The 26194-nt window shown below is 40.9% G+C and overlaps 1 protein-coding gene across 7 annotated transcripts; it reads left to right on the forward strand.

Moving 5' to 3' along the window:
- On the forward strand, nucleotides 1-25855 carry LOC115160606 (regulator of nonsense transcripts 3A). Of its 7 annotated transcripts, none has more exons than XM_029710808.1 (11): nucleotides 2-219; nucleotides 1686-1792; nucleotides 2170-2276; nucleotides 5046-5144; nucleotides 5589-5699; nucleotides 5778-5833; nucleotides 10395-10553; nucleotides 12702-12835; nucleotides 15955-16240; nucleotides 21076-21153; nucleotides 24063-25855. In XM_029710808.1, the coding sequence occupies exons 1-11, from the start codon at nucleotides 79-81 to the stop codon at nucleotides 24228-24230; spliced, it is 1446 nt and encodes a 481-aa protein (XP_029566668.1). In that variant the 5' UTR covers nucleotides 2-78; the 3' UTR covers nucleotides 24231-25855. The 7 variants fall into 7 exon arrangements, with proteins under 7 accessions (XP_029566661.1, XP_029566668.1, XP_029566662.1 ...); XM_029710802.1 differs by having other exon boundaries at nucleotides 3-219; nucleotides 15955-16180; XM_029710805.1 differs by lacking the exons at nucleotides 21076-21153; nucleotides 24063-25855 and adding exons at nucleotides 18910-18963; nucleotides 19736-19927 and having other exon boundaries at nucleotides 3-219; nucleotides 15955-16180.
- The last annotated feature ends 339 nt before the right edge of the window (nucleotides 25856-26194 follow it).

The raw sequence follows: 26194 nt of genomic DNA on the forward strand, positions 1-26194 counted from the left end.
AGAATCGCGGTACTTAGTTTAGAACTCTCGCGAGGGGACAACGTGACTTCCACTGGAGAGGAAGAGAGATGGAGAGAGATGAGGTCTGAAAAGGACCAAATGCCCGGAGGCAGGGAGAGAAGTGTCGTCGAGATACAATTTAGAGATATTCCGAGGGAACATGACGCCGTCTTTGTCAACTCGAAGCAGAAAGAAGAGAAGAAGGAGGTATTTACTAAGGTAGGCAGAGCGCTGTGATGGCGTGTTTGTTATTGCAGTCGGCCGCAGATATGGACGAGGCAACATAATCGGCACCACAGGCAGCGAACGCGAGAGGTATGCTAAGATACAATTTATGCTTGATCCGAAAATGTTGTCGGTTCTCCTTATGGAGGGTGTGACGCATTTACGGAGCCTCCGGAAGGCACGCAGAGGCAAACTTGAGCTATCTGTACTGCATCGCCATGCTCCTACCAAATTTTCTAACGATCTGCATTAGGCGCATGCAATATATGTCAACAACAACATACTTTTGGTCATGTAGTGTATGTTGACACCTGCTGTTGAACAGTTCATTCCAAAATCGAGTTGTTCCTCCCCTTTGCTGCTATAACAGCCTCCACTCTTCTGGGAAGGCTTTCCACTAGATGTTGGAACATTGCTGCGGGGACTTGCTTCCATTTAGCCACAAGAACATTAGTGAAGTCGGGCACTGATGTTGGGCGATTAGGCCTGGCTCGCAGTCGGCTTACCAGTTAATCACAAAAGTATTTGATGGGGTTGAGGTCAGGGCTCTGTGCAGGCCAGTCAAGTTCTTCCTCACCGATCTCGATACACCGTTTCTGTAAGGACCTCACTTTGTGCATGGGGGACATTGTCATGCTGAACCAGGAAAGGGCCTTCCCAAAACTGTTGCCACAAAGTTGGAAGCACAGAATCATCTAGAATGTAACTCAAAGTAAGGGGCCTAGCCCAACGATGTAATACAGCCCCAGACCATTTTTCCTCCTCCACCAGACTTTACAGTTGGCACTATGTGTTTGGGCAGGTAGAGTTCTCCTGGTATCTGCCAAACCATAGAAGTCATTTCCAGTTTCCAGGGCAGAAATTTGACTAACTGATTTACTGGAAAGGTGCCATCTGATGACAGTGCCACGTTGAAAGTCACCGAGCTCTTTAGTAAGGCCATAATCCTGCCAATGTTTGTCTATGGCGATTGCATGGCAGTGTGCTTGATTTTATCCACCTGTCAGCAACGAGTGTGGCTGAAATAGCCGATTCCACTAATTTGAAGAGGTGTCCATATACTTTTGTGTATATATGGTGTATCTGATGTTATAGGCCTATGTTTGAACAAAGTAATATGTCTGTTTGCTGTACTATCGTATGCATGTAACGCTACTGTAGCTTATGCTATGTTGATGAGGTGGCCCAAAGAATGCTTACAACACATTGCTCAATTCAATGAACAAAAATACCCACCTGTAAACAAGCACATGCTTGTATTGTAGACAATATTTAGGTCTACCTGTCAAGGCAATGGAAGTTGTCTATAACTAGATATGAAAACATCGTCATTATGTAATCAAACAACCAAGACACACAGTACGAATTCAATGATTAGGAGTCTTAGGTGTCTTGCCAATTCTAGTGTAATTTCAACCCACTATTTTGTGTTTGTGCATGTATGTCCTTCTTGGTTCCAGGTAGTAATAAGGCGACTTCCACCCAACCTATCCAAGGACCAGCTTGAAGAACAGCTCAGTCCTCTTCCATCCTTTGACTACTTTGAGTTCTTCCCTGCAGATCAAAGGTGTATATTTAGTAGGCTACTCCATGTGTTGGGACAGGGTGCCTGCACAGATCAGTGTTTTTCTCAGATCTGCATCGTGTGATGCCAACATCATGTAATTGACATTACCCACAAATATTAAACAATTGGCTTCACCAAACCTCGGTTTGTAAAGTCCATACCACCTTTGCTGTTAAGGCCGATTCAGCCTGAGTAGATGAATTGTAAATGATCTTGCCAAAACAAAGCTATAAAACTAGCACAGCAATCTAATCATTAGGTTACCACCTGAAATCAGAGTGTATCAGAGAATATGTCATCAACCTTTTAACTCCACATTTTAGATATGCTGCTCTTGATAGAATGGCTTTCTAAAACAACCTGTTAATTCCATGCAGCCTCTACCCACACTTGTTCTCCAGAGCTTACATCAACTTCAAAAACCCAGAGGACATCCTGCTCTTCAGAGACCGCTTTGATGGCTATGTTTTCATTGATAACAAAGGTATATTTTTTATGTACACTACCGTTCAAAAGTTTGGGGTCACTTAGAAATGTCTTTGTTTTTGAAAGAAAAGCAAAACATTTTTGTCCATTAAAATGACAACAAATTGATCAGAAATACAGTGTAGACATTGTTATTAATGTTGTAAATGACTATTGTAGCTGGAAACGGCTGATTTTTAATGGAATATCTACATAGGCGTACAGAGGCCCATTATCAGCAACCATCACTCCTGTGTTCCAATGGCATGTTGTGTTAGCTAATCCAAGTTTATAATTTTTAACAGGCTAATTGATTATTAGAAAACCCTTATGCAAATATGTTAGCACTGCTGAAAAATGTTGTCCTGATTTAAAGAAGCAATAAAACTGGCCTTCTTTAGACTAGTTGAGTATCTGGAGCATCAGCACTTGTGGGTTCGATTACAGGCTCAAAATGTCCAGGAACTAAGAACTTTCTATTGAAACTCATCATTCTATTCTTGTTCTGAGAAATGGCGACTCCGGGATGCTGGCCTTCTAGGCAGAGTTGCAAAGAAAAAGCCATATCTCAGACTGACCAATAAAAAGAAAAGGTTAAGATGGGCAAAAGAACACAGACACTGGACAGAGGAACTCTGCCTAGAAGGCCAGCATCCCGGAGACGCCTCTTTACTGTTGACATTGAGACTGGTGTTTTTTGTGGGTACTATTTAATGAAGCTGCCAGTTGAGGACTTGTGAGGCGTCTGTGTCTCAAACTAGACACTCTAATGTACTTGTCCTCTTGCTCAGTTGTGCATCGGGGCCTGCCACTCTTCTTCCTATTCTGGAGATTCTCCATCGATCTTGCTTTTTAGTGCAGGACTAGGCTTAATCTGTGTCAGGGAAACCTATCCTAAATATGTCCTATTACCAATGTGTTAGTGCTTAGTAGTTAGTGTTTACACAATGTTTTTGAGCAGATAGTCCTGTGGGTAGAAGTATGGTGCCTTCAGAAAGTATTCAGAACCCTTGACTTTTTCACATTTTGTTATGTTTACAGCCGTATTCTAAAATGTATTAAACAAAAACAATTCCTCAGCAATCTACGCACAATAACCCATAATGACAAAGTGAAAACAGGTTTTTAGAATGTTTTGCTAATGTATGTAAAATAAAAAACATACCTTATTTACATAAGTATTCAGACCATTTGCTGTAAGACTCGAAATTGAGCTCAGGTCAATCCTGTTTCCATTGATCATCCTTTAGATGTTTCTAAGACTTTATTGGACTCCACCTGTGGTAAATTCAATTGATTGGACATGTTTTGCATGTCAGAGAAAAAACCAAGCTATGAGGTTGAAGTAATTGTTTGTAGAGCTCCAAGATAGGATTGTGTCGAGGCACAGATCTGAGAAAGGGTACCAAAACATTTCTGCAGCATTGAAAGTTCCCAAGAACACAGTGGCCTCCAACATTCTTAAAAGAAAGAAGTTTGGAACTGCCAGAACTGGCTGCCCCAAACTGAGCAATCGGGGGAGAAAGGCCTTGGTCAGGGAGGTGTACAAGAACCCGATGGTCACTCTGACAGAGCTCTAGAGTTCATCTGTGGAGATGCGAGAACCTTCCAGAAGGACAGCCACCTCTGCAGCACTCCACAAATCTGGCCTTTATCGTAGAGTGGCCAGACGGAAGCCACTCCTCAGTAAATGGCACATGACAGCCCACTTGGAGTTTTCCAAAAAGCACCTAAAGACTCTCAGACCATGAGAAACAAGATTCTCTGGTCTGATGAAACCAAGCTTGAACTCTTTGGCCTGAATGCCAAGCATCACATCTGGAGGAAACCTGGCACCATCCCTATGGTGAAGCATGGCGGTGGCAGCACCATGCTGTGGGGATGTTTTTCAGCGGCAGGGACAGGGAGACAAGTCAGGATCGAGGCAAAGATGAACAGAGCAAAGTACAGAGATCCTTGATGAAAACCTGCTCGAGCGCTCATGTCATCAGTCTGGGGGCGAAGGTTCACCTTCCAACAGGACAACAACCCTAAGTACACAGCCAAGACAACGCAGGAGTGGCTTCGGGACAAGTCTCTGAATGTCCTTGAGTGGCCCAGCCAGAGCCCGGACTTGAACCCGATCGAACATCTCTGGAGAGACCTGAAAATAGCTGTGCAGCAACACTCCCCATCCAACCTGACAGAGCTTGAGAGGTTCTGCAGAGAAGAATGGGAGAAACTCTCCAAATACAGGTGTGCCAAGCTTGTAGTGTCATACCCAAGAAGACTCAAGGCTGTAATCACTGCCAAAGGTGCTTCAACAAAGTGCTGAGTAAAAGGGTCTGAATACTTATGTAAATGTGATATTTCAGTTTTTTGTTGTTTTACAAATTGGCAAACATTTCTAAACCTGGTTTTGCTTTGTCATTATGGGGTTTTGTGTGTAGATTGAGAGTGGGGGGAAAAAAACAATTTTATCAATTTTAGAATAAGGCTGTAACCTAACAAAATGTGGAAAAGGTCAAGCGGTCTGAATACTTTCCGAAGGCACTGTAAACAGTGGGTCGAAGTATAGTGCTGCTGGATATATATAATACAATAAAACACATCCTCAATGGTCAACGTTCAGTGTTTTCTTGTGATGCTTCTTGTTTTTTTTTGTGGTGCTTTATTGCCTGTGTGTGTGTAGGCTCTAATCTGTCATGAGACAGGAGGGTGTCACAACCCCAGATGCCATGGTAATGGTTTAATCATTGTGTCAGGTGTTGTCTAATGATGATCTGTTTCCATGTCAATATTTGCTCAGGCCAGGAGTACCCAGCTGTGGTAGAGTTTGCGCCCTTTCAGAAAGTATCCAAGAAGAAACTCAAAAAGAAAGATGCCAAAGCTGGAAGCATTGAAGAAGGTGGGTGCTGGACCTGTGTCTCTTTAGAAACTATCCAGACATATAGCCTGGATGCCTGATTGTTTCTGCATTTAATGTCAAAACATGTTGGGACTGGCAAACACAGACTGGAACCCATGCTACCCTTTACATTTCTAGTATATGGGTTTTCAGCCCCCTCATTGTACTTTAAGCATTTATTCAGCACCTGATAAATAACACAAATATAAAATAAAAAAAATCTGGGATGTAGTGAAGGATAAACGCACACAAATGCAGATAACCTTTCTATTTTCTGAATAGAGATACACACCTATTTAGCTATGACAACATTACCGCCTGTCATCTGAAGCTTTAACCCTATATTTTACCCCCCTTTTTCTTTACCACTACATCCTTGGTAACAGTGTGAGTGATGGACCTCATCCCTCTTCTTGACTCATCCTAATCCTTCTCCCCCCGCAGACCCAGAGTACTGTCGGTTTCTGGAGAACTACTCCTGTGATGAGGAGAAGTCCATGGCCAACCCTGAAACCCTGCTGGGAGAGATAGAGGCCAAGACAAGGGAACTCATAGGTACTAGGATCAATCAGTCAACTAATAAGTCAGGCATTCAATCAATCTGACTTTGCATTTTATGTGATTTAATTTCAGCCAAAAGAACAACACCTCTTCTGGAGTACATCAAGAATAAGAAACTTGAGAAGCAGGTAAGAGCAATGTAACAGTGAAAAATAATGTGTTTATATACAGTGCTTCCTCAATTAAAAGTTGCGTCATACCACGGTAAAGCCAATTCATGCTTGATCCGAAAATGTGGTCGCAGGCGCCGTATGGATGGTATGACGCAATTACGGAGTCTCTGGAGTCATAGAGAGGCCAAATTGAGCTCCGTACCACATCGCTGGGCACCTCTCAAATTTTGTAACATTACAGAGGGCTCTATATAGCTCCGCATTGACATAATTGGTTGACGGTAGGTGAGGGCGGGAGGTCCTGTACAAACTCACTTCCTTGACAATTAATAATGTCCTGTACTATGTATTATGTTATGTTTCATGTGGACCTCAGGAAGAGTAGCTGATGCTTTTGCAGCGGCTAATGGGGAGCCTAATAAATTCCAAAAGTATGTTTGCTCTGACTTCTGCGGAGGCCACATCACAGTAAATGCTGTGTGGCCAATGCAGACGTCAGATTGACCTGCAGCGCCTTTTACAGTGTTTGCCGTTAATGCTCCTTTTTAGATCACCATGACATGCAATTTGGGAATACACTTCATGATTAAAATTGAATTATATATTTCATTGTAGACCTATAGGAAGAAAAAAAGGAAGATCAAGCAAGCTGAGTCCCGATATGGACAGAATATTGTATGAAATATTTGGATGGTTATAGGCCGAAATCTCATTGTTTCTATTCAAATGTGACTCGTTCCATTATATCCTGGCCTTTATTTACGAAAATTTTAGTTGTAGCCGGTTCTCCTATTCACAGCACTGTATGGGTTTTGACTGACAGCCATTATAAACTTCAGCACTGTGTGACAAGAAGATGCTCCTATCTCTCCCGCTAATTAGGATACTTTAGTATATTTGTTGTGTAAATGAGGGAGGGATATTCTGTAAATCGAGATGCCACCAGATGTTTATTTCTATTGTTGTTATCTATTCGGTAACATTCCATAAACCTATTCATTCAGAAGGTCAAAATCAATAGGCACACTTCGCTCGCTCCTATCCTCGCTCAGATGACTGACCGCAGCATTTAACGGTAGCCTAAACTGTGGCACAAATTGGGGTTTTAACACCTTGCCGAGTTATTGGTGGTGTGAATGTTTCTGTCCGAGAGTCTCTCCTCTCGCACTATAGAGTCTTGCAAAAATACAGCTTCGTAGTGAATTACCATGAATAAAAATAAAGAACTGTCTCGTCAGCCCAAAAATCAGTTGGTGGGTGGTCCTGGAGTTGAGCGAGAAAAGAAGAAGAAAAAAAAAGGATACTTGTGCCTTACAGCCCATTATATAAACAAAGAGTGGGTGCTTGTGGAGAGGGAGCTATTGATCACGGAGTGGGACAGTTCCCAGCACAAAACTGCAGATAACAGCTATTGTGAAAGAAGGATGTTGTTGATTTCCTCTATCGCTTCAAAGAGGCCACAGCAAACAGCCTACTCTTCACCTGGTAATTGTGTGGTTCCAAAGTGCAAAGTGTCACCTACAGCTGGATAGGCCTACAGTATATCTAATATATATATACACTGCTCAAAAAAATAAAGGGAACACTTAAACAACACAATGTAACTCCAAGTCAATCACACTTCTGTGAAATCAAACTGTCCACTTAGGAAGCAATACTGATTGACAATAAATTTCACATGCTGTTGTGCAAATGGAATAGACAACAGGTGGAAATTATAGGCAATAAGCAAGACACCCCCAATAAAGGAGTGGTTCAGCAAGTGGTGACCACAGACCACTTCTCAGTTCCTATGCTTCCTGGCTGATGTTTTGGTCACTTTTGAATGCTGGCGGTGCTTTCACTCTAGTGGTAGCATGAGACGTTGTCTACAACCCACACAAGTGGCTCAGGTAGTGCAGCTCATCCAGGATGGCACATCAATGCGAGCTGTGGCAAGAAGGTTTGCTGTGTCTGTCAGCGTAGTGTCCAGAGCATGGAGGCGCTACCAGGAGACAGGCCAGTACATCAGGAGATGTGGAGGAGGACGTAGGAGGGCAACAACCCAGCAGCAGGACCGCTACCTCCGCCTTTGTGCAAGGAGGAGCAGGAGGAGCACTGCCAGAGCCCTGCAAAATGACCTCCAGCAGGCCACAAATGTGCATGTGTCTGCTCAAACGGTTAGAAACAGACTCCATGAGGGTGGTATGAGGGCCTGACGTCCACAGGTGGGGGTTGTGCTTACAGCCCAACACCGTGCAGGACGTTTGGCATTTGCCAGAGAACACCAAGATTGGCAAATTCGCCACTGGCGCCCTGTGCTCTTCACAGATGAAAGCAGGTTCACACTGAGCACGTGACAGACGTGACAGAGTCTGGAGACGCAGTGGAGAACGTTCTGCTGCCTGCAACATCCTCCAGCATGACCGGTTTGGCGGTGGGTCAGTCATGGTGTGGGGTGGCATTTCTTTGGGGGGCGCACAGCCCTCCATGTGCTCGCCAGAGGTAGCCTGACTGCCATTAGGTACCGAGATGAGATCCTCAGACCCCTTGTGAGACCATATGATGGTGCGGTTGGCCCTGGGTTCCTCCTAATGCTAGACCTCATGTGGCTGGAGTGTGTCAGCAGTTCCTGCAAGAGGAAGGCATTAATGCTATGGACTGGCCCGCCCGTTCCCCAGACCTGAATCCAATTGAGCACATCTGGGACATCATGTCTCGCTCCATCCACCAACGCCACGTTGCACCACAGACTGTCCAGGAGTTGGCGGATGCTTTAGTCCAGGTCTGGGAGGAGATCCCTCAGGAGACCATCCGCCACCTCATCAGGAGCATGCCCAGGTGTTATAGGGAGGTCATACAGGCACGTGGAGGCCACACACACTACTGAGCCTCATTTTGACTTGTTTTAAGGACATTACATCAAAGTTGGATCAGCCTGTAGTGTGGTTTTCCACTTTAATTTTGAGTGTGACTCCAAATCCAGACCTCCATGGGTTGATAAATTGGATTTCCATTGATTATTTTTGTGTGATTTTGTTGTCAGCACATTCAACTATGTAAAGAAGAAAGTATTTAATAAGATTATTTCTTTCATTCAGACCTAGGATGTGTTGTTTCAGTGTTTTATTTTTTTGAGCAGTGTATATTTTTTTATCAACTGAAAACATTCATCCATAATTCTACCAAGCCTACAAGCGTTTTGGCTCGAGAAGACGTTTTGGCTCGAGAAACTTACAATACAACAATGCAGTAAATACATTGATCATCTCAGCAACGTTTTACCCATGGTCATGGAGTGGAAGTGCAACTCAAACTTAGTTCAAATGCAGTTGAAATAAACTTTTGCATTTTAAAACATACTTTTTTATCATTATTTTATTGACATTAAGATGTTGATGAACAAATACTGTAGATCAGGGGTGTTAAACTCATTCCATGGAGGACCTAGTGTCTGCTGGTTTTGGGTTTTTCCTTTCAATTAAGACCTAGACAACCAGTTGAGGGGAATTCTTTACTAATTAGTGACCTTAATTCATCAAATCAAAGGGAGCCTTGACTAAGTAAACTATAAATAAACTGCAACATGTTGGCTAAAGGAATTGCATTCAAGAATAAATGCAAATGTTTTTAATCTTAGAACAGATACAAAAATAATTTATAAAGAATGTTTTATTTGTTGTGTTTACACTGTTCCAAATAGTAAAAAAAAAAGATTGTTCACCTGTTTGATACAAGTCCCTAAAAATAGAAATTAACTCGGCGTCAAGGGTCTATTGATATGATACTATGACAATGTATTTCAAAATAACAGAATAGCATGTTTTGAGTTTTATTTACCCATGCTTAGTAGCCGAGGCTATATGGCTGCACCATCAATTTATTAATTTAGGAGTCATCACTCACGTATTTTCAGTCAACACAGCAACACATATTTTAAGACTATAATGGAATATAACATTACGTTTTTGTTGGTCTTACAATAAAAGCATTACAGTGTAACAACAGTTATAGTAAGTAATAGGCTACAGTCCACTTACAGCTTCTTCTGACAAAGTAGAAACAAAAAAATAGGTATCTTTTTCTGGGTGTGCACGTGGGACAGAGGAAGAGGAATTCTTATACATTTCTATTTAACCTTTATTTAACTGCCTACCAGGGAGCTGTGGGTTAACTGCCTTGTTCAGGGGCAGAACTACAGATTTTTACCTTGTCAGCTCGGGATTTGATCCAGCAACCTTTCAGTTACTGACCCAACGCTCTAACCACTAGGCTCCCTGCCACCCTAAATGCAATCACCCTCTTTTTCTTCATCCTCATCATTCAGTTTATTCAAATTCAATTGTGAATTCAAGAGGCAATTATCAGTTTCTATCACCCATTCATCAATGCACATCATTCAGTGAGAAGAGAGACACATTAGCACCTTGGTACCAGCGCTTTACTCCGAACCCAAAAGCATAATCCGTGTTCTAGCTCCCCCTTGCGGTGATGCAAAGTGCCACCATCTACCTCAGTGCTCTACAGCATAAACTCAACTTTTAATTTAGGAACCACTGTAGATTAACTCTCACTATGAGATGCCATTTTTCTGCAGAGGATAAGAGAGGAAAAGAGAGAGGAGCGTCGACGCAGGGAGATGGAGAAGAAACGCCAGAGGGAGGAGGAGAAAAGGAAGCGGAGGGAAGAGGAGAGACGCAAACGCAAGGAGGCGGATAAACTGAAGAAGCTGTCGGAGAAGGAGATCAAGATAAAGGTGGTCACTGGTTCTGTTGAAACTAAGTTCAAATCAAAGAACATTTTGAGTAGTATATGCACATTCACTAAATTCAAGCGTTTAGGAAGCCCTTTGTGTGCTGAGTTTTGTTAGTCTTAAGTATTAGTTAGTAAACTTGGGACCCAGAGTTAAAGCTGGAATCAGCAGGAAAAATAATAACAAATCGCCCTCCCAGCCCGTTTAGGTAAACAACTGAGGGATGGGGCTGGAGAAATGAAATCACTCTCAAATTCATAGTGCTAAGGATGACCAAAATTTGAGTTTTAGCCATATTTTGAGGCTATATAGGGTTTGTGTACATTTACTTTGTTTACAAACATTGGAGTAAAACAAACATATACAGTTGAAATCGGAAGTTTACATACACTTAGGTTGGAGTCATTGAATCTTGTTCTTCAACCACTCCACAAATTAGGACATCTACCAATTTTTCCAACAATTGTTTACAGACAGATTATTTCACTTATAAATTCACTGTATCACAATTCCAGTGGGTTAGAAGTTTACATATACTAAGTTGACTGTGCCTTTAAACAGCTTGGAAAATTCCAGAAAATTATGTCATGGCTTTAGAAGCTTCTGATAAGCTAATTGAGTCAATTGGAGGTGTACCTTTGGATGTATTTCAAGGCCTACCTTCAAACTCAATGCCTCTTTGCTTGACATCATGGGAAAATCAAAAGAAATCAGCCCAGACCTCAGAAAAAAAATTGTAGACGTCCACAAGTCTGGTTCATCCTTGGGAGCAATTTCCAAATGCCTGAAGGTACCACGTTCATCTGTACAAACAATAGTACGCAAGTATAAACACCATGGGACCACGCAGCTGTCATACCGCTCAGGAAGGAGACGAGTTGTCTCCTAGAGATGAACGTACTTTGGTGCAAAAAGTGCAAATCAATCCCAAAACAACAGCAAAGGACCTTGTGAAGATGCTGGAGGAAACAGGTACAAAGTATCTATATCCACAGTAAAACGAGTCCTAAATCGACAAAACCTGAAAGGCCGCTCAGCAAGGAAGAAGCCACTGCTCCAAAACCGCCATAAAAAAAGACAGACTACGGTTTGCATCTGCACATGGGGACAAAGATCATACTTTTTGGAGAATTGTCCTCTGGTCTGATGAAACAAAAATAGAACTGTTTGGCCATAATGACCATCGTTATGTTTGGAAGAAAGAGGGGGAGGCTTTCAAGCCAAAGAACACCATCCCAACCATGAAGCACGGGGGTGGCCGCATCATGTTGTGGGAGTGCTTTGCTGCAGGAGGGACTGGTGCACTTCACGAAATAGATGGCATCATGAGGGAGGAAAATTATGTGGATATATTGAAGCAGCATCTCAAGACATCAGTCAGGAAGTTAAAGCTTGGTCGCAAATGGGTTTTCCAAATGAACAATGACCCCAAGCATACTTCCAAAGTTGTGGCAAAATGGCATATTGACAACAAAGTCAAGGTATTGGAGTGGCCATCACAAAACCCTAACCTCAATCCTATAGAAAATTTGTTGGCAGAACTGAAAAAGTGTGTGCGAGCAAGGAGGCCTATAAACCTGACTCAGTTACACCAGCTCTGTCAGGAGGAATGGGCCAAAATTCACCCAACTTATTGTGGGAAGCTTGTGGAAGGCTGCCTGAAACGTCTGACCCAAGTTAAACAATTTAAAGGCAATGCTACCAAATTCTAATTAAGTGTATGTAAACTTCTGACCCACTGGGAATGTGATGAAAGAAATAATAGCTGAAATAAATAATTCTCTCTACTATTCTGACATCTCACATTATTAAAATAAAGTGGTGATAGTAACTGACGTAAAACAAGGACTTTTTACTAGGATTAAATGTCAGGAATTGTGAAAAACTGAGTTTAAATGTATTTGGCTAAGGTGTATGTAAAGTTCTGACTTCAACTGCAGTTTGGGTTCTGATTGTGTAGGAGAGTTGAATTAATCTCATTAGGCATTTTTAAGGGATTCTTCAAGAATCAATTATAAATTATAAGTCAAAAAATGTATGTAGCAACTGGCCATTTAAGGCTTTGATGAAAGAATAGGTAGTTAGTGACTGTGTTTTGCTAATAACTGTTAGTAGTTTTTGGGTATTAAGTGTGTTTTGGGCTTGCCTCAGCTCCTAAAGAAGAGTGACCGGGACGATGACATGGACTCTGACAGGCTCAAGGACAAAGGAGACAGTGGGGATACGGAGAGGGCCAAGTGGGACAAACCTAGTGGACAAATGAAGTTCAAGGAAGCCAAGGACAAGTAAGTACCTTTTTAAGTGCACTATTCATGTAGATTTTTTTTAAATATATATTTTTTTCTAGTCTCCGATGCTTTGTTTTTCTCGGTTATGACAAACCAAAATTGGAGGTAGCTAGTGGTGGGATGTTTTCTATGCCTTAAGCCCTTTTCTCAACAACTGCATTGCAATCTTTTCATCCGAATTTACCAAAAATACAGATTCAGATTTTGACGCACTAAAACCATTCACACAAAATCTGATGCATATTTCCTTCCACTTTTCCCAAACAATTCGTATAATATCACCAACGCTGCTGTGGTCATTCTCAGTAGCAATATGCTGTTCATAGTAGTTAGAGAGGATGCAGTAATGAGAAAAATAATACACTACTGGAAAAACAATATGCGACTGAAAATTTTAGGATAGGCTTAGGATGGATCATGACTAAATATGATATTATTGGCTACGTTTCATTCAGTGGCACATTTTAATAAGAGAGGAAACGTGTCATCATTCCTCACACATACAGTATGCTGACCATGATGCTTGCTGCCTACAGTTTTCTTTCTATCTGATTAAAGAGATGAAGTCCAGACAGGCTAGGTCAGTTTAATAAAATAATCTGAATGGAGATAAAGAATGAATGAACTCATAGCCTACACGCACGCACACCCACCCACCCACCTAAAAGGAACCACCAATCAAAGCCTCCTGCAGAGCATCTCACTCAGACACAAGCAAATCAAATGTCTCCATTAACCAAATAATTTCTGTTGGATATCAAAAACTAGTCTACATTATAGAATAGTGCTCAATCAATGAAGCCTATCATTAAAATTGATGAGGAAAGTTTTAAGTGGGAGATGTAGAGACAGCGGTGATATAGGCTGTATGAAGATAAAATTGACAACCATTAGAAAATAAAAACACATGCACGCAACCTTTCCATAGCCTAATGATTAGCCATTTTTTAAAGCAATGTGTGGTTATTTTGACACTTCTTTTTAACTTGAGTGCTTTATCTAAATCTGTGCAACCACTTATTGATTAGGTTAAACTCCGACGGATTTTGTCTGTCTTTGCTTATAGAACAGGTGATCGCCCAGATTCACTTTAGTAGGTCTATTAAAAAAAGAAATATATGCTATACGAATGATTCATTAATATATTATTATGCTCTTGCACATAGACTCGGTACTGATGCTATGTATGTATGTATGTATGTATGTATATGTATATGTGTATATGTATATATGTATATATATATATATATATATATGCGCCAAGTTATCATTACTCATTGTGTATTATTACTTTATTTTCTCTTTTTTTTCTCTCTATTTTCTCTCTGAATTGTTGGGAAGGGCCTGTAAGTAAGCATTAAATTAATGTCTAACTTACATGCTGACCAAACTGGACACGTTGATTTTGTTCACCCACACCAGAAGCGATCAGGACACACAGGTTGAAATATCAAAACAAACTCTGAACCAATTATATTTATTTGGGGACAGGTCAAAAATCATTAAATATTTACTTGCTGTTGCTAGCTAATTTGTCCTGGTATTAATGTATTCAACTGAAATGTGTCTTCCGCATTTAACCCAACCCCTATATAAACATTGGGTTGTTATTTTACCTGAAATCCACAAGGTCCTCAACTCCGACAATTAATCCACAGATGAAACGGTAAAACGTATTTGTTTCTCGTCACCTCTCCTCCTTCCTTACGGCTTATTTTACTTTATATGGCAGTTGGCAACCAACTTTACAGCAACCTACTGGAGTGTGCACCTAAGTTCATCCTTCAATCACCCACGTGGGTATATGCTCCTAAAAACCAATGAGGAGATGGGAGACGCCGGACTTGCAGCACGTTGAGCGTCACAAATATAACCCATTTCTATTTTAGCGCCTGGCCATGTCAGCGAGCGGTGTGGGTGCAATGATTGAATAACATGTATGTGTACATTTATTTTGCGACGTGAGCGGTGTGGTCAGCATGTTACACATCTCTCTGTCTAACTTATTATTCCCTTCATACGCAATTCATGCATCTCTGCTGGCAACTCGACTTTCTCTTCCCCCTCTCTCTAGCGCTTGAATGAGCAACCTATATTGACAATGAACAGCAATATAGTTTGAAACTTATTTCAAGCCTAGGCCTATTCGAGGAGACAAGCATAGATTGATCCTCTTGGCTACAGCATTGGCAATGAACTGGCAGGGAAGTTTGAATGGCGAGAGGAACGTGTAGCTAGTGTGATGTGATCACATTGGCTATTGATACATTGCTGCACTGATGCAATGTTAATGTAAAAAAAAAGGCAGGGAAATGTATTCATTCACAGAACGAACCCCACAGACCTGTCAGTGTCCCAGATAACAATTTCAGCTTAGGTTGGCTGACAAGTTCACGCAAATGATTTGCGCGCATCAATGTGGCCGGAAGCCATGCTTTGTTATGATTCTGAACAGTCAGATAGCTAGCAAAAATGACAAGGTCTGCCATGTCGGGAATCAATGGTGGCTCATTTCAGCTAGTTTTATCTTGTTCTTGACACCATGTCTTGTTTTGACTGATTTCACGTCATTGGTAATATGGCTAAAATTCGCTAGCTAGCTAACCAACAACTGTAACGATCTATTTGAGAGACAAGTGCTCATTGTGCAAATATATTTATGTTTTCCATAAACATTTGGAGATTAAATATAGTTTACATATTGTCAACAATCTAAGCCAACTGTCTGTTTTTCCCCATAGTTGAAAGCAAAAATCTATCCAGTTCTGAATAAATAATTGACGGATCGCAGCAGGACAATACTTTTGTTTTATTGTTCTTTTTTTATTTAATTGCACCAAAGAAAACAAGTGATAGACAACAATACAGATTAAAAAAAAACAAGACATGCTCGTATAATTCTTTTTTCGTCTGAATCACAGACTTGGTGAGAAAGGGCCTTTTTACTTTGAGCGAAACTTCCTTATCACAGTGGGATGCCAACTTTGGCCATGACCCACCTACAACCTTACCTTTTACAAAACAAATGTTTCTATTCAGGGCCAAGGTCTTAAACTGATACCACAACCCTCCAGTGTGATAACCATTCTAACTGTTCTTCCCTTTCCTGCAACTAGGGGTCAGATAGATAGCGATAAGGGAGAACATGGCCGCAGGCAGAGAGACAAAGACCACAGAGGAAGAGACGAGGAGAGGAAACGACAGCGCCACCACTATGAGTTTGACAAGTTCATACGGCGCAAGGAGGAGACCAAGTGGGGCAAAGGCTACTGCCAGGACCGGGCCAAGAAAGATGGCCACCACCATGGCTCCTACTCCTACTGCCCCAGTACGGGCGACAAGGTGGGTAAGGAGGACAGGGAGGGCATTGGCGCTAGCAGGAAGGACCGCACCCGGAACAAGGTGAGCGACAAGGTGCGCAAGAGAGGGTCTGGTGTTGGGGTAGGTTTTTTTTTTTTGTGGTTCATTTTTATTGAAAGAACATTGGTAATGTACAGTAGGTTACGTTTTACATTACAGTGCCCCTATTCCTGTACGTACACTGTAAAAAGTATTGTTGCAAGGTTGGATTCGTTTGGACTTTTAAGTATTTTTAAGTTAACAAAGGTTTTTTTACGTTCTTGTGATATGTTCTGTTTTTTTCGATATAACCCCACTGTCATGATGTTGGCCTGTTGGGGGAGGTTTATGACCCCCATAAATACCTTTCCCCTTTTCTCTCTCTCTACTTTATAGAGTTGACTCTTGTAAAGCCTTTGTAACATAGAGAGTCTGGTAACATCGAAAGGTGGGAAACGGTAATCCAACCAGTTGAAAACATGCATTGGTACTTAATGAATATGATCTCAGATCAGTTGTTGTCTGAGACATTACTACTAATGACAGGATGACATAAACTGTGTCTTGGGAAGTCGACACATTCTAGTTATCAGATTCACATGGAATTGTTGTGCAATTTAAATGTTTAAATATGAAACTATTTGTGAGAAGATGAAATGTAATTTTAGCTTCTTAAATGAGAGAACGGTTTGTCATAGAGAAACACTGCTCACTCAGAGGCCCCGCCCAAGTGAACAGACTGGTTGTAAACTATGAAACATGTCCTTCTTTCACCACTATATAAACCCGTTGACGAAAATGCAACTTTCTGTTCCTACGTTAAAAGGGCTCAGATAATAACGTAACGAAATTAGTATCGTGTTCAATGTGAAGGTGACGATCGACACGCCTAAAGGATGAATTTCGACTATACCAGCCAGAATATAGCACGAGCTTAAAAGTATGGCAACTTGGTATGAACTTTGAACTATTATTCACTCCAGAAGTGATACCTCCTAGCCGTTGAGTTAGCAGCAGCCGCTGTAAACGTGGGCTAGGAAAGGACGGACGACGTATCCAGGCTAACACACACAACGATACTACAACGTATCCAGTTTACTACCAGAGACATTCTTCAGAGGACAAGAGATCCCTGCTGGGCAAACCGGCATTCCATCTACGACCAACCTATTGAAGCGCAGCTCAGAGTAAATATTCCTTGCATTTTCTTTTTCCAAATGGGCGGTTATTTAGAATGCATAAGATTCTGTATTTACGATAGCATAGCTTCTCCCTTTGCTACTCAGTCTTCCCGCTCTTTCATTCAAAACCCAACCCCCCTCTCTTTGTGTAACCAGCTGTAATATCTGTTCCGTCCGCTCGGGACGTTTTCCTTTATGACATAATTTGTAATCAATGTATGATCCATTCTGTGTAGATGTCATTTTGTGTGATTTTATTTAGGTATTTAGTAAATAAATAATTAAACCAAATTTTGTATTGCTGATTCAACTTGTTAGCCAGGGTTCGTGAAGATAACCAAAAATGTACAACTTTCAGATGAGACTGAATATATTGACTGCTACTGATGTAAAAGATTACTAGGTCTTCAAGAGTTTATTCGGAAGATAACAGCTCTATAAACATTCTTTCGTGGTGCCCCGACTTTCTAGTTAATTACATTTACCTGATTTAGCTTAATCAGGTAATATTAATTACAGAGAAATGATTTTATAGAATAGCATGTCATATCACTTAATCCGGCATAGCCGAAGACACGACACCACCGTACAGTGATTCCTCCTTTAAAAGTTGTGCGCTTACACCGCGGGACTTAGAGGTACCCAGCGTCACGGCTTCATTGCTCCAGACCACCACAAGGGGTAGTTAGAGCACTCATTATGCATTTGGGTCCCAAGGTTTTTATATGACCAATCATATCGTGGTTATATCGTAAAAAACAACATATCACAAGAATGTAAAACAACCTTTTTTTTTACTTAAAAATACTTAAAGTCCAAAAGAATCCAACCTTGCAACAATACTTTTTACGGTGTACATACAGGAATAATTTGTTGCAGGTTTCGAACCCTCAACATTCTAGCCCGAAGACCAGCACGCTATCGACTGTGCCCAAATGTATTAATTGGGGTTGGGGCTGATTGTGGCTAAAAACACTGTCAATTGGAATCTTTAACTTGGAAAGGGAAAAGTAGTATTATTATTATTATTAGTTTTTCACAAGCATAGCAGGATGGCCTATTAGCTGAACAATAGACTATTCAACCTTTTACTAAAGAATTGTCTAATAGCCGAGCTAGGGAGGAGGGTGTTTCAAACCAAGCTCAAGTTGTTGGGGGGTTTACATTTTCAGGACTATCTAGAAAAAGCAGCGGAGATGCGCAAAAGGTTTCTAAGAGGAGGCTATTCTCCACAATGTGTATGAAACTCTTAATTTGGCATTGGGGAAACCACGTCAATGAACTGCTACAAAAAATACCCGCTAAAGAACACTAATGTTCACAACTACATATACTTTGAACACGCGAAAAGTGGGAGATGCGGTCAAGAAACACTGGCATGTTATATTTACACGATAAATTGGTCCATGCCAACTGCCAGCCACAAAAGAAAATCAGCCAGAATGTTTTTGGATTTTTACCCTCCAGACATTATTTCCTAAAGGTCTTAATTATGCAATGCCTATGTATGTTATGTTGTAAATTTCAACATGAATTATGCCCCTATTTCAGATTACTCTGACGTTTTACTTACACTGGACCCAATGATTTATGAAAACTTGCTTGGTAGGTCGATGTCCTCATTGTGGTTTTACAGACGTGTTTAATACGTTTTATGTACACACTTTATTTGAATATTTATGATGTGGTGTGGCTAGGTCTACATAAGGGTGCTAATTTAAAAAAAAACTCATAAAAGCTCTGACGAAGGCTGTGAGGCCGATACGTAAAGCTCATTAAAGATCAGTGATACGATCAAAGGCAGTGTGCGGGTTCCTTCTTCTTTTTCCTCATCTTATCCGGCTGTTGCCATGCACCTGCAAAAAAGATAGCTCAGATGTGCGAGTGCCAAACAACAAGAGGGCTTAATTGGAGTCTATTTCTTTGGAGCCTAGACCTATATAAAATAACTTAGCCTACCTCAGCCAGTTATAGGCTTTATTAGGCCTACTTACAATTGCAACTGGTCAAAAATGTAGCATACTACATAGAACAATCATCAAAAGAAAAACTCTGCACGTTCGAACAGAAACAATGTAACTAAAAATAAAGCGCACATTTGTAATTCCCAAACTCTAAAAGTAATTGAAAAGGTAGATACAAATTATGTATGACATTGTGGTTACAATAAAGAATGTAGCCCATCATGCAAATGTTTCGTATTAGCAGGACAATAGACTTTTTTATAGCCCGACTACTGTTGTGAAAGTCCCTCAACTTGCAATGTATTTGATGCTTAAGTACACGAAAGTGTTACATTTCTTACTCAAAACAGCATTTCTTCATCAACATCTTTATGCTTTCGTTAATCTTCTTGATCTTCTTCCTTTTTCTGTAGCATTTTTGAGCAAATTGCTCAAGGGCCACGGTTGATTCGTCTGTGAAGATGACATTATTGAATGTCTTGCCAGCTTTGATCCATGCCTGGGCCTGCAGGACGCAAAGTTCTTTGTTTGTCAGACGAATCATTGGGTCAACTACAAAACAAGCAAACACACATGGTTAATGTTCTGACAATTTAAAAAAAAAATAATATATATATAATCCATGCCAGGCACACCTGTGACCTCTGACAGGCAGAGTCAACATATATTACGTGGCGGATTCGTCTGACAACTCTTCTGACAACAGACCTTGACCAACTGCTCACCAGGCACAGCAAGGGCCGCCATAATGCTTTTCTGCTATTCCAAGGATGTGTAACCGAAGAGAGATACCACGAGTGGGCACAGAATACATAGCCGCTGTGGTTACAACTTTGTTCCAATATTTCTGTAAATCAGTGATATTTTTTCCCCTTAGTAATTCGTTATGGATCCATAACTAAATCAACATCTGCATTTTGAAAGAGTTTTTTTATAATTATTTTATTAACGAAATGTGTTTGTTTATTAGGCTACTGTGCAGTCTACAATACATACTGTAGTTAACATGGGACTCTTTCAAAATGCAGATGTTGATTTAGTTATGGATCCATAATGAATTACTATGAGAATAAATATAACTTATTTACAGAAATATTGGAACAAAGTTGTAAAATGAAGGCAAACAATTTAGAATCCTCCAATCCTGTAGCCTACTCCCAACCATCATGTTGTACATCGCCGTATTTTCCATCCTAACGGAAACCCTGAGGGTTTCGTTTTTCTCTGAATAGAAACACCATAATATTAATCAAATTAATCCCATATTCTATGTTATTACAGGAAAGGTTTTAAAATCTCTGGTAATGCCAATACGGAATACTATCAAATGCTTCTCAAAGATGCCCTCTGGTGGTCAAACTAGCAATAACTTGCAGTAACAGAAAAAATGGCTGAGAATTAAATGACATGCCACAGAATGCTGTGGCAGCACACAAAGTGTGCCACAGTATGATGCGACTTTTAAAGGAGGAACCACTGAACACATTTCCAGCTGTTTGTCATGCAGCATGTATACCCAAGTCTGTGTTTCGTCAGCTGTGAAGACAGTGTTATACTGTTACAGTGCAGTGGAGACATTTTTATTTCAATACAACTTTATTGTGCACGAGATGATTTACAGCATAAGATGATCGTATGTACTGTCATCCTACATCGTGTTGGAAACAGTGAAAATTACAGTACATATGCACTACACATAAGAACATTACATATCTACACGTTACTCCTATTGATCCAGGCTCGTGTCTCTCAGTCTGTGTTAGCCCATCAGGACAGAGGGACGTCCCAGTCAGAGGGGCCACACCAGATAGGAGGGGCTCTGCCAAACAAGGTACAGTCAGCTATCCTTTCCACTACCAGCTTCCACTACCAAGGTACAGCTACAGCTAGGCTTTCTACATGTGGGATGAGGGGGGGGGGTTGCACTTTTGGGAGTAATTTATTGCGCCAGGCAAGCTCAATTAAAAGCCCATAAAGAAAGACCAAATACTTTTTAAACCCAGGTCTGATAGGTGGGGGCCGGGGGTTGGGGCATCTGCGTGTACAGCATCTAACATATCAACATCTAACAATATGCTTTTGATGTAATTTGGAGCAAAAAATGACCATGCTGCCAAACTGAACCATACTTTACAGGTTAGCTAGATTCATATCCCTGAGCATTTATGCCAAATATTATCACTGAGTCAAACAGATCGAGAGATAAACGTGCCCATTATAGCACCACCGTGTGGTCGCTCTCAGTGTGCTTGCATATTTTGAGTCTTGACAGTGTTTAGAACATGAATGTTTATTGGCCATGTTGTTTGAGATGTTAACCTGGAACATATTGTGTTGAGAGACCTTGATCCATAGATGCTATATATTACATTTAGTGTAGATCGGTCCAGTGGTTCCGAGTAGATGTCATTTAAGTGTTTTTCACAAAATTCTAAATGGCAGAAAATCCATTATGGTGGACCTTACAGGTTCATGAGGAAAATGTGTTCCTTGTGAGGAGAGGGACCTATGTACCAAATTATGGAGTGAAGGGCGTGACCTTTTAAAGGTTGCATTTTCAATCGCTTGTTGCAGCATCACCATGTGGCTAATGGCATTGCATCAGCGGGAGTGGCCCATGGCCATTTACCATCATGCAACTTTCTTTCTTTCTAGGCCTTATCTCACGGGAATTTGTTGTTTTTTTTCGCCAAATTTGCAGAATTGGTATAATAATAATAATGACGAGAAGAAATACAAAAATGGTTTCACCAGCTTCACTGCTTGAACCCGTAATAATCAACGGCAACAAATACAATAGGATTTCACCAGCTTGGGTGCTGAACCCATAATAATAATAATAATAATAATAATAATAATAATAATAATAATAATAATAATAATAATAATAATAATAATAATAAACTCAGCAAAAAAAGACAGGGTCCTGAAAAAGGGATGTCTTAAAAAGATAATTTGTAAAAATCCAAATAACTTCACAGATCTTCATTGTTAATGGTTTAAACACTTTCTCATGCTTGTTCAATGAACCATAAACAATTAATGACCTTTCCACAGGTGCATGTTCATTAAGACACTAACAGCTTACAGACGGTAGGCAATTAAGGTCACAGTTATGAAAACTTAGTACACTAAAGAGGCCTTTCTACTGACTCTGAAAAATGCCAAAAGAAAGATGCCCAGGGTCCCTGATCATCTGCGTGAACGTGCGTTAGGCATGCTGCAAGGAGGCATGAGGACTGCAGATGTGGCTAGGGCAATAAATTGCAATGTCCGTACTGTGAGACGCCTAAAACAGCGCTACAGGGAGACAGGACGGACAGCTGATCGTCTTCGCAGTGGCAGACTGTGTAACAACACCTGCACAGTATTGGTACAACCGAACATCACACCTGCGGGACAGGTACAGGATGGCAACAACAACAACTGCCCGAGTTACACCAGGAATGCACAATCCCTCCATTAGCTTTGACTGTCCGCAATAGGCTGAGAGAGGCTGGACTGAGGGCTTGTAGGCCTGTTGTAAGGCAGGTGCAAACCCACTGTCGCTGGACCAGACAGGACTGGGAAAAAGTGCTCTTCACTGACGAGTCACGGTTTTGTGTCACCAGGGGTGGTGGTCGGATTCGCGTTTATTTTCGAAGGAATGAGCGTTACACCGAGACCTGTACTCTGGAGCGGGATCGATTTGGAGGTGCAGGGTCCGTCATGGTCTTGGGCGGTGTGTCACAGCATCATCGGACTGAGCTTGTTGTTATTGCAGGCAATCTCAACGCTGTGCGTTACAGGGAAGACATCCTCCTCCCTCATGTGGTACCCTTCCTGCAGGCTCATCCTGACATGACCCTCCAGAATGACAATGCCACCAGCCATACTGCTCGTTCTGTGCGTGATTTCCTGCGAGATAGGAATGTCAGTGTTCTGCCGTGGCCAGCGAAGAGCCCGGATCTCAATCCCATTGAGCATGTCTGGGACCTGTTGGATCGGACGGTGAGGGCTAGGGCCATTCCCCCCAGAAATGTCCGGGAACTTGCAGGTGCCTTGGTGGAAGAGTGGGGTGACATCTCACATCAAGTACTGGCAAATCTGGTGCATTCCATGAGGAGGAGTTGCACTGCAGTACTTAATGAAGCTAGTGGAAACACCAGATACTGACTGTTGATTTTTGACCCCCCCCCCGTTCAGGGACACATTATTCCATTTCTGTTAGTCACATGTCTGTGGAACTTGTTCAGTTTATGTATCAGTTGTTGAATCTTGTTATGTTCATTCAAATATTTATACATGTTAAGTTTGCTGAAAATAAATGCAGTTGACAGTGAGGACGTTTCTTTTTTTGCTGAGTTTACATGGAACTTAGAGCTTTTCAATTACTCAAAGTCGTTTAATTCATAAATTAATATAGACACTCCCATTCTCAACGATAAAAATGTAGATCTAGGCACAAATCTTACAGTAAACTTCTATTAGACAGGTTTCATTTTCTGTCCTCTGTCAGGATGAACATTATTCACTTACTGTAAATAGCCCTCTTAGGGATGATTTCCCGGACAACGATTAAGCCTAGTCCAGGATTAAAAGCGCTCTCAATGTAGAATCTCCATTGAAATAGCTTTTTTTGTCCAGAACTAGGCTCAATGTGTGTCCAGGAAAACAACTGATTGTTTAGCAGCCATTTTGCATTGTTGTGAACCAGATTGTCGCTTTTCTCTCCCGTGTTCCTGCCTCCTCTCCATACAGGACCGACCGGCCATGCAGCTCTACCAACCTGGCACTCGCAAATGCATGGGCTCAGCGAGCAAAGGTTACGAGCTCCCCAGCGGCCAGTCGCCAGAACACGTTGCGGCAGATCACTGCTATGAGGCCATCGCCATGGGAACAGGCTCGGAAAAGAGTAGTGAAGATTAGTCCAGTCCGTAGTCCGCTCCGTCGCTCTGATAGGCCTTTCACATTCTTGATGCATATTGGGCTGCCAGATTGTAGGTTTGTGCATTACTAAACAACACGGCTTTGGGGTTGATGGAGCTGCACTCACAGGTCACATCATTTGAACTTTCCGACACTTCTGCATCAAAACCTTTGCGCAAATAATGTGAAAGGCTTGTAAGATTGGCCCGCCCCGACAGGAGGAAGAGGGTAACAAAAATCAAACATTCCCAGAACATAATGGAAACATTTTCATTGTGTTCCCATTTGGTTGTATACTGTACATCACAAGAGAATGTTCTCTAAGCATGATGGGACCGAAGTTATAGACATTTACATTTACGTCATTTAGCAGACGCTCTTATCCAGAGCGACTTACAACTTGGTGCATTCACCTTATGATATCCAGTGGAAGATGTTTGTTTCTTACCTGTGTGTTATTCCCATGTTGTGTCACCCTTGGGTAATGACCTCCATTCATTATGCTTTTTTTTTACCCTATATGTACAGTTGTTTCATGACAGGATACTTCATCTGTGGTGTTTACACGTCTGGTACATTCACTCATTTCAGAAACCACTGCCTGATAACAGTTATATATACATATATTATAGTTATATTTTGTATATTCCACATGAGACATTGTGTCATTGTTTTAATGAGAGTGTACCTGAGGCAGCACATTATAAGCCAGTTTCCCGGACACAGATTACGCATAGTCCTGGAATAAAAAGCATGGTCAAGGGAGAAGCTTTTTAGTCCAGGGCTAAAATGTATCTGTGTAATGTAATCTTCCCTTGTGTGTCTGTCTCTACTAAGGAATACCTCATCAAGTGAGATCATATTTATAAGCCTTTTTAGTGATTCCATTTGACTGGGATGTTTTTCAAAGAAAGTCTATAGATTTTATCACAAATAAATTATATGAAGTAGTGAGAATTATATTTAAGATATTCAAAATGTATTTGCAGTGTTGGATGTAGAACCTTTAGAATATATTAAGCAAATAATTGTGTTTGCGTGTGTGTTTCAGCGTTTGAGTGTGTGATAGGAGACGGAGAGGAAAATGTTTAGGTTGTCAACAATATGCTTTGTCAATTGTTCCCTTGTATAATGTGACTTATGAAAATTCTTACATCGTGTTTCTAGTTGTCATAGACAGTAGCTTTTTGTGTTAGGAAACATAAGGTGACGTGAACTGTCTTATAAAGCAGTATTTCACACTTGAGCCAAGAAGAACATAATTATTCATCATGGATTTAGGGCCCAGAGTTTTTCCTGGTCAGGTTGCATGATCAACAAAAACTTCTGCCACTTAAATGTCATGATGAAAAGGAGGCAAAATAACATTAAAGGTGCTGAGTTTGATGCTGTTGAAAGTCTACATTTTCTAAACTGTTTGCACGGTTTTCTACCAAATTGTGAACTGTTGGATTCAGCTGATGCCTGAACTGCAGTATGTTATGCTATAGATATGTGTAACATGCCTTAGCTATTTTTTGCACATGACAGTAAAATCACATTCTTGTTAATAAGACACTTTCCTTCTGTTTGTTAGTTTTCATGAAGAGATTTGAAAAAAAGTTAAATAAAACTATCCAATAGAGGTTTCCTGTTCCTCGTTTGAATTAATACTTTTTCTGTTTGAAAAAAAAGGATGTCCACTTCTTTATGGCTAGGAGTACACGTATAATATCCACTCAGAAATATCTTAATATTTCCATTCCACTTTCTATGAATACCCTCTTCATGATGAGTACATTGTAACACCTCATGGGCTATGCATACTGGCATTATGGTGCTCAACATAGGTGCATAGCTGTTCTATTAATAAAGCATTACAAGCCAACAAAGACTGCACAATGTTTCAGAAAGCTAAATGATATAATCCATATTCTGACGCATTGTTTGCAATGAGGATTAATTGCCATGAATCTCCATTGAAC

The sequence above is a fragment of the Salmo trutta genome, chromosome 24, assembly GCF_901001165.1.
Source record: "Salmo trutta chromosome 24, fSalTru1.1, whole genome shotgun sequence".
Classification (NCBI taxonomy): domain Eukaryota; kingdom Metazoa; phylum Chordata; class Actinopteri; order Salmoniformes; family Salmonidae; genus Salmo; species Salmo trutta.